Source organism: Poecilia reticulata, chromosome 15, assembly GCF_904066995.2.
Source record: "Poecilia reticulata chromosome 15, P_reticulata-male-v2, whole genome shotgun sequence".
Lineage (NCBI taxonomy): Eukaryota > Metazoa > Chordata > Actinopteri > Cyprinodontiformes > Poeciliidae > Poecilia > Poecilia reticulata.
In genome coordinates, this window is record NC_088844.1 from 5,829,872 (window position 1) to 5,847,450 (window position 17,579).

Genomic DNA, 17,579 nt, shown 5'->3' on the forward strand with positions numbered 1-17,579 from the left:
ACATATGAACAACGGAGAACATGCAGAATGACCTCAGGCCAGGCTGGGATATGACCTTCTATCTGCCCACTGCGCCATCATGCAGTCCTATCATAAAGACTTTCAGCAACTCTCCTCTAAACCCATCCCGGGTTGGGTGGACACCCCATCCCTCTCCTTCTAATTACACCTTATGCTAAAATGGTGCAGCTATAAAGACGGCTGTTAAAGCCCACTAACCGGTGTTACTGGTTCCTTCCCCAGCCCCACAGTGCCTCCTCATGTCCTTGACAAGTCACTGACCCAACCACTGTCCCAAGTACGATCACTGATGTAAGATTCTATATAAAACAGAAAATACAACTTCTGGATTATCAGTTGATAGTCACGAGCCTAATTTTTCTCGCTTTTATAGGAACAGTTGTAAATTCCCTAAACAGTTCAACAAATTCAAAAGTGCTAGAAAACTAAATGTCATTTTCACATCTGATAGTCCAGTACAAACGGTTCGATTGGGACCAAAGTTGCAACATTTGTTATCATTTCAGAGGCTGTGGTTCTCCTTCACACTGCACTGAGTCAAAAAAACCAACCCCTTGGAGTAACTTTTCCCCCTCCTGGCCTGTGGTGGCGCTGCACCAAGAACCACAGCAGGAATCGACACAAAAACGTTTGAAGAGGACACCGAACCCCCCTTCTCACCAAATGGAAACAAAAATGGAGTGGAATCAGATTTTAGCGGTTGTAGGATTTCTCTTTTGTTTTTGACAAAGAATAATGAGTCATTTCTCCCACTAAGACTCAATAAGACTCTTGCGTCTGTTTTGGTTGTATTTACCCAGAATGCCGCTTTTCCACTCAAAGCACTTTACACTAGAGTGGCATTCCCCCATTCATACACACATTTATACATCGATAGGCACATAGAACTGTAAGCAGGAGGAATCTGGAATCGAACCTACAACCTTCTGATCACAAGATGACTACTCTATCCAAGTAGAAGCTGAGGAGAGTTTGCAAGGCCTCCATGATACTCAACAACTTCTAAAGGGTTATCACAGAGAGTATTATGGCAGGTTCTCTCACTCCCTAATATGACTGACTAGTCACCTCTGAGCCATGCCATCCCATCCTATCAACATTCTGTAATCAGAAGGAGAAACAGGAATCTCTGCAAGGAGATTCAAGATGTTTTTATCCACAAGTCATTAGGACAGTACTCTACACCAACTTCTTGCCTGGTGTGCCAAAACAAAAGTTAAGTGCACCCCAGTTTTTAATCACATTGAGTTAACGTCACAGTGTTACAGATTCACTTAAAAAAAATTAAAGGTCCATCAAAAGCAATATTGCCTAGTAAATGACTAACGATGCTCTTTATTTGAAGCAGAATTGTAAAAGAACTCATGAACTCAACGTCTAAAGTGCTTCAACATGCTAAATTTTAAGCTTAAAATCCTCTCAAGATAAAATAAAGAAAAAACATTTAATTACGCTCAAGCAATTTTTTTTGTGAAGAAATTGGCCTGAACTTAGTAAAAACATGCATTTTTGCAATATTGTAGATATATGCAATATTTTATATCTGTTTGATTCCGCCTGCTGCTGAAAGCCAGCAGGGACGGTGTGTGACTTGTAACATGTTTTAAAGATGCACTGAACTTTTTCAATGTTTCAGTTCAAATGGGGGTATGGAAACATTCAAAATGAAGAGCTCGAGTTGAAATACCTACCCCAGCTTTCATTTCCAAATTCGGCTGGTTAGTGGATTAAATTTACAAGTGAAGTGACACAAATTCAGAAATGAGTTATATTTATTAATTTTATTTTTGGCTTGCTTGCTTAAAAATAAGTAAAAATAAAAATTAACAGATTCCCTGGTTTACTAGGATTGCAAGTAGAACTGGGATTTCCTTGGCTCATCATGAATGAGAGAAGAAACAGAATTTTTCTCCACAATTGAGGCGCCACTGGGTGACCAATACGGAGGGTGATTGATTACAGAGAACACCTTTAACACGAAAGCGATAAGGAGTTAATATTAATGAATCCAAATGGGAATAAAAATAGCCAAACATGCCTTTGAAGTTCGGCGCAGAGGGATGTAAGGACTGTTATCGAGGCACAGCTCGGTACGAGACACATAGGAGCTTTCTAATTTAACACCAACTCGTATTTTTCTGTTATACTCTCCGAGTATACAAGTATACTTCTGTAATAAGGTTCCCTCCCCTGGCATACCACAAGCATGTTCCCACATCTGTCCCTGATGTTCATGTTCTCGTGGTCCGGTTGAGATGCCGCGTGAGAGCTCAGAGACTGAGCACGAGACGACAACATTTAACATGTAAAACTATCACTTACTAACAGACAACTCGAATAGAACAGACAGGCTAAGACAGATGATCCTCTCTTTAGAAACCGGTTTTATTTTGCAAGTATAAATATACACGTCTCTCCAGTTGATATTTCATTGCACAACCTTAAGGTAAATACAGTCCATTCTTAAAATGGGTCTATGTTGTGTTCACTCGAGAAAAAGACAAATCCGTAACGCTGTGGAAATGGGGCTAAGATATTTAATTCCGACACTGTCGCCCCCAGATTCACCATCCTATAATAATAACAAAAATGTCAGCCAATTAAGTTGAAAATAAAGTTAATGCCGCTTAAAGGCAACATTAATCGGATGCCGAGGCGGTATTAAGCCCATGAAATAAACAAGTGGATGTCTCACCTGCATCAGTAAAGATGTTTTGTGTCCATTTCGCAGCCTCGCTGGCTGTCAGAAAGCCTCTCAGTACTGGAATCTCTACGCTGAGCAACATGGCTGTTCGTTTCTGCTGAACGTCGGCTGGATCTCCTGCGTGCAGCCAGGACGGTCCCACACCAGACCGAGCTCCAGGCACCCTGGTTACTGAGGCGAATCACAACGCCTGAATCTGACAGAGATTGTTTCTAGCTATCCATGTGCCGACAGAAGCGTCAGTAAGCAGCCATGACAGATGCGCATTGCATTCTGGGAAAAGCAATGAAACCGTGCCTGCACGAAAACGCAGAGGCGGATCCAGTTATATCGGGGGCACAGGGCAAAACACTTTGTGACGCTAATCCTATTGAAAAGCAGCGTCCAGCTTTCTGTCACTCATTGCTACAAATTAGTGCTTTGCTCAATTTGATTCACAATGATAATGTTTTCAAATCCTTTGTTTCATATTTTGCTCAAGTTTTATATTTTGGCGTGTGTTCTATTGGGATATTAATATTTGTATGTACACAGCTAAATTATATACAAGAGTGACAAAAGTAATTTTTTTTAAAACGAGACAAAATAAATAACTCAAATAATTGGGGGTGAATGTGGTTTTAATTTTTTCAAGCTATTTTGTGTTGAACATATTTTATAAACATGTGACATATTAAAGAATGAGATTACACAGAACCATATGCTGCGCTGCATTCTATTTGTAGTCGGGACTTTAAAAAAAATATTTAAAAATCAACTGGAAAAAAACCCTCCCTGAAGTCAGACTTCCCACTCGAAAATCTATCCATCAGATTGTTTTTAATCTGATGGATAGATATATTTTTGTAGGAACATTTCTCAGACTCTGACTTTGAGAACCAATATGGCCGCTTCTCATATCAACAATAGCAAGTTGTGGTAAAAACATGTTTACAGTACACTTGTAAAGGGCTCCACACAAAGGGAGCTACGAATTGTAGCAAAAAACGACAGTTTCCGCCAATCGATGTGAAACCAACACACGGAAGTCTATGGCAACACCAGTGAGGTGACAACATTTACATATTTTCAACTTTCTGTGACACATCGCTAGTCTGTGTGTGTACTAACTAAAAATTTTATATGCTCAAATTTTGCTTGTTGCTTGGCTGGAGGAGGGCAGGTGACTGATGCTTCTTAATATAAGTTACATAGAAAATGAATGAAGAGGAAGTGATTCTGCCTCCCATGTGTCAAGCCCTTAAGAGTGAATCTAAAATCAGTGTAACATGTAGTGACTGCAAGCTAAACACATTTTGACATTTATGGTTGAATGTCAAAAGAACAGCTGAAAACAACGTTCGTAAGAGGTACTACTGAGAATTTCTACTTGGGTATTGTCATATTGGAATCCCAACTTCTCCAATTACGTTAGAATGCTGTTAACGTGACCATCCTCAGCCGCAACTTCCAACACCTGGAAATAATGTAAATGGAACATACCACTAGTTCCCTAATAGGATGCCCCAATTCACAGCTCTTGAATATTTTTTTTGTCTGTCCGAGATCATATTGTGAGGGTAGGAGGTCCATGAGAAAACCCAGATGTTATTCTCCCCGGCAACATTCAATGTCCGGAGGAAGATAAGAACAGCCCAGCATCCATTTTCCATCAGGACTCTGCACCTGAACACACCACCAAAAAGACCAGAAGCTGCTACTAAAAAGTTTACTGGAAGTAAACTATAATTTACTTTCAGTGGCAAAACGAGCTCTTGCAGGACAGAGGTGGACATCCTGCTGGTGGTATGAGGCTGACCTGAACCTGAACTCCATAGCGGAGCTGTGGGTCGCCTTCAGGAGGAAGATGAGAGACATAGTGGAGACCAACTAATGAAATAGGATAATTGATATTATGTTGTTTAATTGATTTACAGACCAAAGGTTTCTTGTTTCAGTTCTTTATTCCAGTTGTGTTTTGATATTTGGTTGAACATTCTTGAAGACAGGGCCATCCTTCCTGTGCAAAGAAAATTTGGGTAAAAATGTCAATTTGTTTTCTAGAATTTCTGGTAGTTTAATTTGAGTTCAACAGTGCTATCGTTTGAAATGAGCACTTACCTTTCCTGGTGCGTTTCCTCAGCCCCACTCTTCTGAGGTGCATCTCCCTAGCTCTGCCAAGAGTATTCGGTGCTGGGAAACTGTTCTTGGTGCTCAGATCTTCAGAGAAGACCTCAAGGTTTAGACTGGTGGTTTTTCTGCTTTGAGTGCTGGAAAAGGGATGTCCACGTTTCTTCGTAAGATGTCACGAAGCAAGAGAGGAACCATCCTAACACCCAGAACAGCAGGTGCTGCGTCAAGTGCTTGGCACACAGGAAAGATGCGCTCCAGACGCTTGGTTTGGAGGTTGTTTTGCTTCCAATGCTCTAAGGGTGGTGGGACCTCGCCAGCACTTCCAGCTGAGTGTGGCGCCAACCCAATAAAGCCTCTGTTATGCGTAAGGTTCTTGAGGTTCACGGTGTTAGTCCCAAGGCTCACACTCAGCTGAAAGTCTAATGGGGAGAGAGGACGCCCATAAAACAGTTCCTCTAACGTCAGCTCCATTTGAAACAACCTCCAACAAATGTCGTACTGGGCAACTCCCTCATTGTGCTCATATAGGCTCCGCACTTCCTTGACAAAGTGCCCAAGCACCCTGTCCAGGGTGGAGATGAGGCCATCCTGGAAACCTGTCTCCCGAAACGGGATAACCAAAGGGTTTTCCAACTCCATGGTCAAAGCCTGCCTGCAGAAAAACGACTCTGGGTCCATTTCCCAAGGGATCTTGTCCTGAAATCTACAGATTTGCTCAATACGAAGATTAAGCTGGAGAACTAGCTTGTCCTTGAGGTCCTTCATGTGGGAGATGTATTGCCAAGCCCTGGAAAGAAGTACCTGCTGAAACTGAGGGTGTGACATACAGCATGCAACTAATCCCGTCATTGAATGCCTATCTGTTTGTGGACATGGGAGGAGTCCACATACAACTGCAGGAAGTTCAGTTTACCCTCAGCACTGAGGACATCCAGGAGTGTGGGGTGCTAAGTCAGTGGTAGGTGGTCTAGTTCCGTGGATCCCCAAGCTGGAGTACAAGGATCCACGAGAGCCTACCAAGTCCTCGTGAACGATGCAGTTAAACATCTCACAGGTATAGATGGCGAAAAGGGACTTCTTGGACAGATGCGTGTCAGGTTCTGGGAAGGACACTGGCATGAAGATCAGTGTAAGGTGGTACCCACCATCCACATGGGAAATGGGTAACCGCAGCCGTTTCTCAAAGCACTCATGCCATGTGGGGTACACAGTGTCAGGTCCACATGCTTTTTCAGAAAGTGGTAACAGTCCTGAAGTATGTGGACCTGACAGTTCGGAAGCAGCAGGTAGTGGAGTGGAGCCAAAAGTGCTGTAGCACGTTTCAGCTCCACCACCAACCCATCTGTGTCAAACCTGAATGTGATGTCACATTCAGGCTCAACGACATAGGTTGAGTAAATATTTTTTTTTTTTAATAACCCTTTTTCATGGTCTGTCCAGTGAAATTGCTCAGGGTTCAATAGGGCAACTTCTTTCTGCCATTGTACGATGATGTTGGTGGAAATGTGACTTGCAACTTTTAAGTAACTCTACCTCATTTTGTTGTCACGCCTCCTTTTAAACCTTGAACCTCCACCGGTCAAAGTCACAGACACCAGCGCTAGCAACACAAACAAGCTGAAGACCACCATTACCTCCATGCCATGCTGCACTAATGCAGGAGTTCAACGGCTTTAACAAAGAACTTAACATGGAGACTAGACTTTTCAGTAGGCTCACAATTTTGTGAAAAACTATTGATTAAATATACCTTGTCATAAGGTAGGACAATATGGCTGAAAAACATATCAAGATGTAAGCGTTTCATATTAACCAATGTTGATAATCATTAATAGATAATTGTTATAATTAAAATACTAGCAAGCTGGTGGCATGACCTTTCCCGTTTTCACTATTTTTAAGCAGTTAGGAGGCATGAAGGCAAAACATGAAACTGCTGCTTCGCAAGTTACTATGTAGAGTATGTATGGCATCAACTCTCATCAAGACTGAGCGAGTTGATGCCACCCAACTTGTTTACCTGTCCATAAGATGTTGAGCAGTTAAAGCCTTTCCTTTGACTACATCACAAGCTCAAAACAAGCTCTTGCAGGGCAAAAGTGGACATCCTGCTTAAAAAAAAAAAAAGCATTCGCACAATCAGTCCATATTTTCAAGCTCCATTTAATGTCCTAGCAAAAGGATTATGTGACTGTACTAAGGAGTGAGTAAAATAGAAAGTGCTTTTTTTTCCCACTGCTGTTTCAACATAATAAAATCAAATCAAAGCAGTTTTCTTTAGCTAGACGGAGCAGAAATCTGTAGAAATAGCAGATTATTCAGCAAAGGTACTCTGTTGGGAGTATTTGGTGGTATGGTGTAGATCAAAGGCACATCACAGCTTTTGTATCTCACGGGGGATTGTTGCACACGCACAGAAAACACACAGACACATGCACAAGCCTTTAAAGTACATTTCCCGATCTGGCCGTCTACAGTCATGTGAATGGAAAGCAGTCATGGAGAAGTTCTAAGAGGCGACAAATGCTGATCCAGAGTGTGGTTAAGCCTTTTAATTTGGAGCCTGTAAAAGGGATATAACATGAGTTAAAAATGTCCATCTCAAACCTTATTGAAGTGGATATGATCCAAAACAAATCAAAGGTAGCGTGGGATCTCCAGAGGTTTTTCCGAGAGTCACTTTCCTGTGTGTTTTCTTCTTTTAAATAATATGCTTTAAGAATGACCAATAAATCCTTGGTTCCAACTACCACCGCTCTAACAGTCCCAAAAACACCGCCCCCACCAAAAAAACAAAACAAAGAAAAAAAAAAAAAGGGACTTAACATTCAGTAAACATTCTTCTCTAAAGGTAGTTTCCCTTATATAATCTGTCATTTTTTTCTCTGCCATTATGTATACATAAACAAGTTTAATAACATACCAATCAGTGGTTATTTCACAATTGGAAAAAAAAACACAAAATGTTTACAGTCTTTTACAGGTGAATAAAAGTTTTTCTTGACTCTTTCATAAGGGCATAGCATAGTTCAGAGTTTGTCTCATCGGCTTCTGGTACTTGAGCTCCCTCCACTACTATTCTGCAATTAGATCTTTACATACAAATATTGACAAAGTGATGGCTCGCCCTCTCAAAGCCATCCAGTCTTTACAGAGTATTCATCAGAAAGAGGAAGGTGAGGGGGCCGAAGATGCTGGAAAAGATGGGGCGGGCGGGAGGGTCAGTGGGGTCCGAGTGGCCTGGTGGGTGGGCTCATAGCTGGCCCTCACTGCAGTGGCTGTCCTGACTGCCTGTGGGTTTTTCTGTGTCCTGACTGGACAGGTCTTTGAGGATGAGCGCGGCACTCTTCTCAGAGAACTCGTCTCCGTCGGGCTCCAGGCCGTCGGGACAGGACAGCTTCAGCAGCTCCTCCCTCAGCTGGGCCGTGTGTCTCTACAGGGACACACACACACACACACACATTTATTAGGAGGGCTGTTGTTCACCCAAACATGACCACAGCACGTTTGTCAGCTGGCTAGGTTTAGGGTGAGGACTGGGCTGGACCTCATAAGGCCTCATAAGACCTGCAGCAGGAAGGCTGGGGCAGTCAGAGTGGCTAGTTTACCTAAATGACTTCCAGTTTAAAGACGCTGTTAATGTTTCATTGAGTTATCGTTACGTTTTTCTCTAAGACATAAAACCAATTCCTTTCTGCAGGATCATTGTAGCGGCCTTCTAGGATCCAAAATCAAAATCTCCCACAAAGGCTGTGGCTGATAACGGGTGGTTTGATTCTTGCACGCACCTCCGACTTGATTGTTTTGAATATATATGATTCCTTGTAAAAATATGGACAAAATAGTTACCAAAAATCTCTTACAACTTACCGTATTTTCCGCACTACGAGGCGCACCTTCAATGAATGGCCTATTTTAAAACTTTTTTCATATATAAGGCGCACCGCATTATAAGGCGCATAGAATAGACGCTTCAGTTTGGGTTACCAATTTGTTCCGTACTCTTATTACACATCCACATTTGTAAAGAAGTGGTCTCCGAGTACTTTATATAGTAGTCTGCCCCAGTCGTTGTTTCACTCACAGTGTTGGTGTTGCGATATTGTGCCCAACTGCTTTCTGGGTAACACAGACCAACCAACATGCTGCCTCTGCAGTCTCTGTCTCTCTTCCTCCGCCCCTCCCCCCCTGGTTTTAAATGTATTATCAAACTTTATTAACAAACCAGCGTTCTGACAACTATCCCATCATGCACCGTGCGCTTCTTCTTCTATGGGGGAAAATGAAGTCGGCGGCTGCTTACCGTAGCTGCTAGACCTGTTGTGGCTCAATATTGGCCCATATATAAGGCGCACCGGATTATAAGGCGCACTGTCGGCTTTTGAGGAAATTGAAGGTTTTTAGGTGTGCCTTATAGTGCGGAAAATATGGTAGTTGCAAAAAAAAGTTAACTTAATTTGACGTTTCAAGTTCAAAAAGTGGTTAAAAAAATCATTTTACAAAAGCCTCCTGTCAACACACCAGAGATTTTCCAAACAATAGACCCGATGTGTTCTTAATCACTTAAATGAATGGGTGGGTCTAACGGTTACCAAAGAGATCTAAACACTTCCAAATATAACAATTAATTATAGATTTTGGTTCTTAAGAAACTTGAGTATATTCCATATTTTGCCCAAATAAGAAAACGAAATTTATAGAAATTACAATTCACTAAATTTAACATAAATGGCCACAACAATCATCATCAGACAGTTAATGTTCCATCCTCCTCTTAAGGTTCTTACCCCTGTTGACTTTAGCCCTTTTTCTGCAATTAGTTTTCCCTCCACTGAACTTTCTATTAATGTGAACTCTGCGAACAACCAACTTCTTTCGCAGTAGATGGTTCCTGGCTAACCGGGACAGTCTGCTGGACATCTGACAATCAGTCGTCTTCCTCCTAACTGCAGTCCAAAATGTTTTCCAGACTTATCATGTGATGAATCTACATAACGTAGAAGAATTTTTTTATCAACAGAACTCCACTAAATTTTATTTTTCTAATTTAAGGAGATGTGGCGTTACACTGATGCGTGATGATGTTCACTATCCAGCAACACCAGGCTCAAGGATCATCGGTTACCTAGGCAACACCTCTGGTCTGGATCTGATAAAGAAACCTGAAGAATACTGTCCGTCATTTAAACTACATCTGCTCCTCCTGATGGAATAAATGTAAACCTGCTTCACCTCCAATCATCACGGCCTGGGATAGAAATGATTCATAAGGCAAAAAACAAAACAAAACGCTGACAGTAGATGAGAATATAATTCATGAAACCATTTTGAATTTAACTGAACAAGGGCTGTAATGATTCACTGAATGATTTGATTCCCTCGATTATTAAAATTTCTCCAGGCAAATTATCTGCCTCGAGGAATTATGGTTTACTATTTAGCGCCATGTCCTCTGCCTGGATAATTATTTATGTTGCAAAACGCCAGTGAGTTGCTGACGAATACCAACTGCTGTTAACACAATATATAGTGATCAAACATGCTCTTTTCCTCAGGCACGTTCGGGTTTTCAGTGCTTTTTGGACTGCTCTTTGTATGTGTGCGTGTTCTGACTGGGTGAGAGTACCTTGAGAGCAGCTGCATGGTGGGACATGGTGCGGCCGACCCGCTTGTCGTTGCTGTACTGCTGGATGTCAGCGATCCACTCCTCGCACTGAGACATGATCTCGGTTCTCTTCAGGTAGAAATGTTTGTGGATCACCTGCACACACACCGTTCACCACATCGGTCACTCCCACATCACTTGATACAGGAGGCATTGATACATCCAGACTGAACGGTCCGCTTCAGTCTGGATGTATGCATGAATGCAACTAACCGACATTTTTATACAGGTTAGATTTCCTCCACATGGTGCTAGAAATGTCACTAATAATGCATAGAAAACGGAGGTTCACACATTCATTCAATTTGATTTGACGACAGAAAAAGGAAGCTAAACAAGCATCTGGAACAAAGATTTTCTTCATTGTGCTGTCAGCTAACAAACAGAAACTCCTGTTAGAGATGAACCAATCAGGTTCCTCCCAGCTGATCTCATTCCTCTGGTTCCCTCTAAAGTCTGCCCTGCTCATTCTGATTTCAAAGCTGAGCGGTTCTTTGATAGAGGTTGTAGTTCAACAGACAACACAGAATGTGGAAACTGTGAGCTACCATAACTAGTGTTCACGGTTCTTGTGCGAAGAAGGAGCTGCTTGTCCGTTTTGGTTACCAGGAATCATAATTCAGCTGATCATGTCTGAGGACTGCAGCTGTGAATGAGGCTCAACGCCTTTTCACTTTTTTAAGTGTTCAGGCTGATCAATGCGGCAGTACGACATGCCCATCAGCTCTGCTCAAGTCTCCAGTTTTACCGTCTGGTAAACCCCCCACTCCCCTGGTCCATGTCCTAGCAACAGTCGTCATGCTCATGCTGTGCCATCAGCATGCAGCGAGTGTTCTAACAATGGGTCTGTAGCTGCTGCTCCGTTGTTGGAATGGGGGACGTGGTGGGGGCGGTGGAGGTGGTTTGCTTCGCCGTTCACCAGGAGAAGAGAAGCAAAGTGGAGCTTTAGGAAACATTCTCTATCTGTCCTGTTCAGCTTCCTCTGCTATCAATCCTCCTCTTTCTGACTTTCGGCTCCACCCACCACCAAGGATGCCTCTGTTCCACCGAGAGGGGCGTGGCAGCCGTCCCCGTTTCAAGGTCACACATGTTGTAAACACTTCCTCTGCTTTTCACTAAGCTGGAGACAGATGGAGAGCTTTAAAAACAACACTTCTACCCAGCTAATGTCTGGATATGATTCACGTTGTAGATGTTTAATCATCTTTAGTGATTTATAAGAAAATGCAGTATTTTTTATCCAACTATAGACGCCACACAGGACCGATTTAACCCAGACAGACCACCAGGTCCTGCTATTTACTGTCTTTAGGGGTAATTGAACTACTTGGAACACAACAGACAAAAACAAAAGTAAATCAACAGCTCTAAAAGGCCATAAAAGGAAGTGCTGACTTTGTTGATATATTTAGAAAACCTTCGACCCATCTCTCTAGAGCTGTTTCTGGAGAAAAATGAAAAAGTAAAGAAACCAAATTAACTGTTTTCTTTGGTTAATTTAGTAGTTTTGAAATAGTTTCGTGGGGATCGTTCAATGTTTTCTATTAATACTGGAACAGATAAGGTGTATTGTGACCTTCTAAAAACGTAACAGTCAAAAAATTGGTATCGACTGCAGTCGTAAACAGCAGGCCAGGCTTTTGGAAGACCAATGAAGCCAGAAAAAGTGCAATAAATAAATAAATTCAGTCCTTTTAACATTTAACTGGTTCTGTGAAAACAATCCAACAAGAATCAAGTGATTCTGGGGAGGGGGGGGAGCCTCAATTTTCTCAGAGGAGACACTCTGAATATAATCCTGTCTCACTGCCACTCCTAACACTGACACATTTATGTGCCATAACTCTAAGTGCTTAAGATGGCGTCTCATGAGGAGTGACGGGACAGGCCGGGACCAGTGAAGGACTCGACGGACACATCAGCGGCGCTGCAGAAAGGACTCCTGCATTAGCCGACTCTCATTCATCTCCTGCGCTTAAGGACAGCAGACAGAAGTCAAAACGTTGTGTGTTCAGTAAGCCACGCACGCTGCTGACGGAGCAGGCTAACTCCTGTCTGCTCATTTCATTTTATTTACCATTTAAAGCAATAAGGACTAAAAATGTTATGACTGCGAGGCACTCAGTACCGATGTCTAGATGAGATCGACCTATTAGTGACTAGCAGTCATTATTCAACTGTTGTAGGAACGCACTGCGATTTATTATAGAGGCGGATAAAAGAGCAGTAGAGGTAGCTAGGAAGTTTAGTTTTTTTCTTGTCAAGTATTAACTCACAGTCAATATGTAGGATAAAATCTGAAATAATGTTCCTACCAGATCATTTTACAATCCAGAAAACTACAACAAATGTTTACAGATTTTTCAAGGTCACCAATAAAAGATGTGAGACAACTGTCTACAGTCCTACACAGAACATTTAAAGTGTGCCTGGTGTAGTTATGCTAAAATTAGCAAAGTGCTAAAAGGTAGGTTAGGTGAGTGGAAAACTTTGATATGTGGAGTTTGTATTTGGGATAAATATTCACTTGGACTCTAAAAGTAATCAATGTCAAACTGATACTATGAAGTTAAGAGATTTAGTATTCGAAATAATGTCTTAACTTTCCCCTAGATCTCTAAATTACTTTAAGAAGGTAAAAGAAGGAAAACAAAATCAAACTTAAAATTCTTCCGCTACCCGACACAGAACACCTGGAGAGGTAGTGGCAGAAGCTCTAATGGAAAAAAAGCTGTAAGGGTGAAACTGGGACTGAGGAACTAGCATCATGTAGTGATATCATGCGAAGCAGTAGAAGAGCCACAAGATGTTGGTCAGTGTCTGATAGTCAGAACAACCAGTTACAGACCATAAGAAATCTTGGATGATGCACAACAACATTCCTTCAACATATGTGCTTGAACCCCAGAAAAGGGTTCAGTTGTCCTTTAAAATGAAGAGGAGATAACTGTTTAGCCCAAGACCCCAATGGCTACTCAAAGATGTAACTGTGTTTGTGGAAGTACCAGACTTACCTCCTTGAAGCACGGCGACGGGTTGCGGATCTGCTCCAGCATGGCCCACTTGACCGTGGCCTGCCGGATGTTGCCGTCATATTCTCGAGAGCTCTGGGTGCCACTGGGGGTCCCGCGGGAACGCTCGTACCCCGGCTCGTTAAAGTAGGGCTCAGCCACTAGGATGAGGGACTGCACAGACACTAGCACCTGCGGCAGATTTAGAAACCACAAAGGAGAAGGGGGTTATCTGAAATCGAACGGAACGCGTTACTTAAGACTAGAAGGAAAATATCCCAACCACTTCTTGCTACAAAGAGGCAACTTCCAGAGGAACATTTTAATAACATAACCTTTATTCCGACTAGAAGTAAATTAGTCTGGCGTCCTTAAACTGTGAAACCCATGAAATGATCTTGGCAGAGTCGGACCAGCGTAGAACAGTCTGACAAAGGCAGGGAACGATTTGGCCACATTTTAGCACTGCATTCTTTAAACCTTTTTCATTAACAGCCAATAAATGACTTGGCCTGTCCCACAGAGACTAAAGATGTCCTTCGTCATCACTCTGTTGGTTCAGAGCCAAAAATGTTGGCGGTGAACTTAATGGCCTGTCTGCTGGCCTTAGAAGACAGCAACAGATTTCAGTCCCCATGCATCCATCACAAAGTGGTCTGCCCCAACTTGAAGCAAATATGGACGATTACCAGCCCCGCCCCCTGCCCCTTGTCTCCAGATCACCACCCTCCTAATTTCCATTATTGATCTATAGAATGCTAACTGGAATAATAATCAAAGGAGACATCTCTATGTACTCCCCATCTCTGCAAAAGGGGGGTGAGGGAGACTGTAAAGAAGAAAGAAAGATATCCATTTTCAAATGCTCCAGCTCCCCTGAACAACAATCAATAAATGTACTGGAGAAAGAATGTGATTATGTGCAGAACGGGGCCAAATAACAGTGTGGCTGTGTGTCAAACTGGTCCAGAGTGGCTAACTAGTGTCCAGGAGTCCCTTATAGCTATAAATGAGCTGCTGTACCATTCATAATTTATCTTCATATAATAAAGAAACGCTCAGACTGTTGTGGCTCAGGCTTTTTCCAGACTTGAATGTCAAAATTTTTACAACAGTGTTATTAACAGTCTCAGCATTTGACAACAAACCACTTACGTAGTTCACTTTTTGTTTTATGTCTGTTCCATAAATCATAAAAACAACAACACTGAAGCTGCCTTTCTATTTACCAGTGTAATAAAGGGCTATTTCACAGCTTTTCAATTTTGAGCCGACTTTTTTATAAAGTGCCTTGAGATGACATGTTGTGAATTGGAGCTACATAAATAAACTAAATGAAAAAGATGACTTTGGACCACGAGCCACAGCCTTGATGTTTTTCTCCTTGGTCCAGGTAAGTCGTTTGTAGCCCATGTTTCCTAAAGGTCTGAAATAATTTACTTTGTGTAATGAATATAGATTTCTGAGTTGAGAGAAAATTTAAAGTTGAACTTTTTCACAATATTGTAATTTTTTGATGGGCCTGTGTCAGTCTGTATACATTTTGTTAAAATAGTACCACAATAAACAATTAAATGTCAACTGTTAAAATGAAAAGTATATTAATTCGCAACTCTGGACAGTGATGAACTCTGGCTTCTGACAACCAACTTAATGAGTTAACCACAGGACAGATGTTTATGTTACCTGTAATGCTGAAACGTTTCGAGTGATTAGAGTTCCTTGATTATTAAAATTCCTCGAGGAAAATTTATCTGCCTTGAAGCTTCGTTAAATTATGTTTTATTATTTAGCACACCGTGTTCCGGCCGGGTCGTTCGGCCGGGTCGTTATTTGCATTGCGCAGCGCTCTGACTTCTGCCTACGAGTTGTTGACGAAAGCTAAGTTAAGCAGCATGACGCCCAATTTTCAAGTTTTATCCGGGGTGCGGTTTATTGATTGATGATAATGTCCGGGTTTTTCTCGTTTTTCAGAGGACCAATAAGGATCCTTAAAATGACTGGCACAATGCCTGAAGTACGGCAGCTTTTCTCCTCCTGGAGCTGCTTCCTGGTGGTGGGGAACAGAGCTGCAGGTGTGAACAGATACACTGAACACCACAGACGGCTGTGCTTTAGATATGTTGCTTTACCGTCAAATCAGAAAATTAATTTCATATCATCCCAGTCTCAACAAATGGGTGGCGGAACGCATCGTGGCGGTCGGTACATAGCTGGTAGATGAGTTTTTGTGTGTGACTAATGAAGGTGTCAAATCCCGTCGCTAACATGGACAGAAAAACTATAAATGTTTGGGCAAGGTGAGAGTTCATCTATTAAACTGACTGAAGATGAATACATAAACCAAAAGCTGGAGTATAGACATTTTTTATCAGTGTATTTGTTAGCTTGCCTCTTTATTAATAAATTGAATATAATTTCAGATTTTTATATGACTTTTCTTCAGGTTAATTTAGAAAGTGAGCCATTACTGTTACAAGTTAATTCTCTAAACTACAGAAAAGTTATTGTTAGGGAAGCTCAAATATGAAAAATTGGACTGATGTTGATATCCAATAGTAACACTGCTGTTATGTTTTATCATTTTATTAATCCGATAACTCATTAAATGTAAGAATAATCGATAGATTACTCGATTACTCAAATATTTGCTTACAGCAGTCCTGGTTACCTGTAAAAAGCTTGAGGTCTGGGGGTTCCACTTCTCCTCTGGTCTCCCATGCCATGTGTTGAGGATACTTAAACACACCTGGACAGAAAGCATTCAGGGATCAGTCTGAGCACAAAGCCCTAAAAACAGTGGAAGTGGAAGTCAGTAGACTGAGGAATAAGCTGAGGACAAACAAGTTTGTTCTCTTCGTTAGAATGATGCAGCGTACTGCTTCCACTCAGATTCTTACAACACAACACCAATCAGTAGAATGGAGGAATAAAACATGGTCGGGTCACATAAACACACTGTGGTTGAATGGCTGGTTCATGGTGGTTACACCACTCTTAGTGGCGGAAGTTGTTACTGAGGGAATACAACTCGGTTATCTTCTTTCAATAACAGCAATGAGTTTAAAAAGAAAGTAATTGGAAGTCAAATGTAAGGAGCCAATGAAAGAAAACCTTCTGGTGAAGAAACCTGATCTCCTTTGATCAATCCATCTCTTAAGTGAATCTAGATAAACCTCCTGTCTGGTTTAGTTAGCCGTTCAGCTATCCTGCTGGTTCAAACTAAATCTTCTTTGTCAAAGTTTATGTTAAAATTACAATTTGTTGGACAATTATTTATCCCTGTGCATCAAAATGATTAGAATTCTTCTACAGTTAGATGATTCATCCATCACTGATATGAATTGCTACCACTGACGTTTAAAGTCCCAGCAATTCCTTAAAGTGGCTGTAAGGGACCGTTAAATTCATGAGGAGGAGCAACTCATGCAGAACGTCAGAGTTTGGACCTTCTTCTCAAATGAAGGAATCCATAGAGGCAGAATACGTTTACAAATGTCTGGAAAAAACTCCGAAAGATTCCTTCTTATAACTCCTCAAATCATAAAGACTTGGTGACGTTTTTAGATAGGCAACACATCTCAGGTTTCATTTTGCACTGTAATCATCTTCACAACAAGAAAAAAAAAGACCCCAAAGATTCAGTTAAACACAAATAAAAAGGAGAAAGAATGACGTCAGGTTTCAGGAAGTTTTAGAACTCAGTAGATTTTGGAAATTAACTTTTCTAGAAGAATTTAACTAGAAGAAAAACAAAAGGCGGACGTACTTTTCCATCATTGTAGAGGTTTGGATTGAAGCGCACGCTGTGTCCCCCGGTGGTCTCCAGGTTGACCAGGGGAGGGGAGTTGGGATAGTCCTGGGGAAAATACACGTCAAACTCAAAGCAGCCATTGGCATATGGGGTGTCGCCTGGGCCAGTGATGAGAACCTGGAAACACAGAGAGCCGACGCAAACATGACATTATTCACACAATCCACCCGCGAAACAAAGACGCTTCTGTAAAGCTGTGAAGTAAAACGTTTTTAATTAAAATCTGCTAATAAACTTTTTTTTTTTTAATTA

The 17,579-nt window shown here is 41.6% G+C and overlaps 2 protein-coding genes across 4 annotated transcripts in view; both read right to left on the reverse strand.

The window, feature by feature from the left end:
• ttc27 (tetratricopeptide repeat domain 27) overlaps positions 1–3,025 on the reverse strand; it is a 50,026-nt gene extending 47,001 nt beyond the window's left edge. Inside the window, exon 1 of the mRNA XM_081616385.1 lies at positions 2,717–3,025. Within this exon, the coding sequence (XP_081472511.1) occupies positions 2,717–2,807 (91 nt within the window). The 5' untranslated portion in view covers positions 2,808–3,025. The remainder of the gene's footprint in view (positions 1–2,716) is intronic.
• Positions 3,026–6,980: 3,955 nt separating this feature from the next.
• birc6 (baculoviral IAP repeat containing 6) overlaps positions 6,981–17,579 on the reverse strand; it is a 76,357-nt gene continuing 65,758 nt past the window's right edge. For all 3 annotated transcript variants that reach the window (XM_081616382.1, XM_081616383.1, XM_081616381.1), the window contains exons 69-73: positions 17,283–17,444; positions 16,185–16,262; positions 13,517–13,705; positions 10,464–10,598; positions 6,981–8,270 (exon numbers count right to left, since the gene is read on the reverse strand). In XM_081616382.1, coding sequence (XP_081472508.1) covers positions 8,091–8,270; positions 10,464–10,598; positions 13,517–13,705; positions 16,185–16,262; positions 17,283–17,444 — 744 coding nt within the window. In that variant the 3' untranslated portion in view covers positions 6,981–8,090. The remainder of the gene's footprint in view (positions 8,271–10,463; positions 10,599–13,516; positions 13,706–16,184; positions 16,263–17,282; positions 17,445–17,579) is intronic.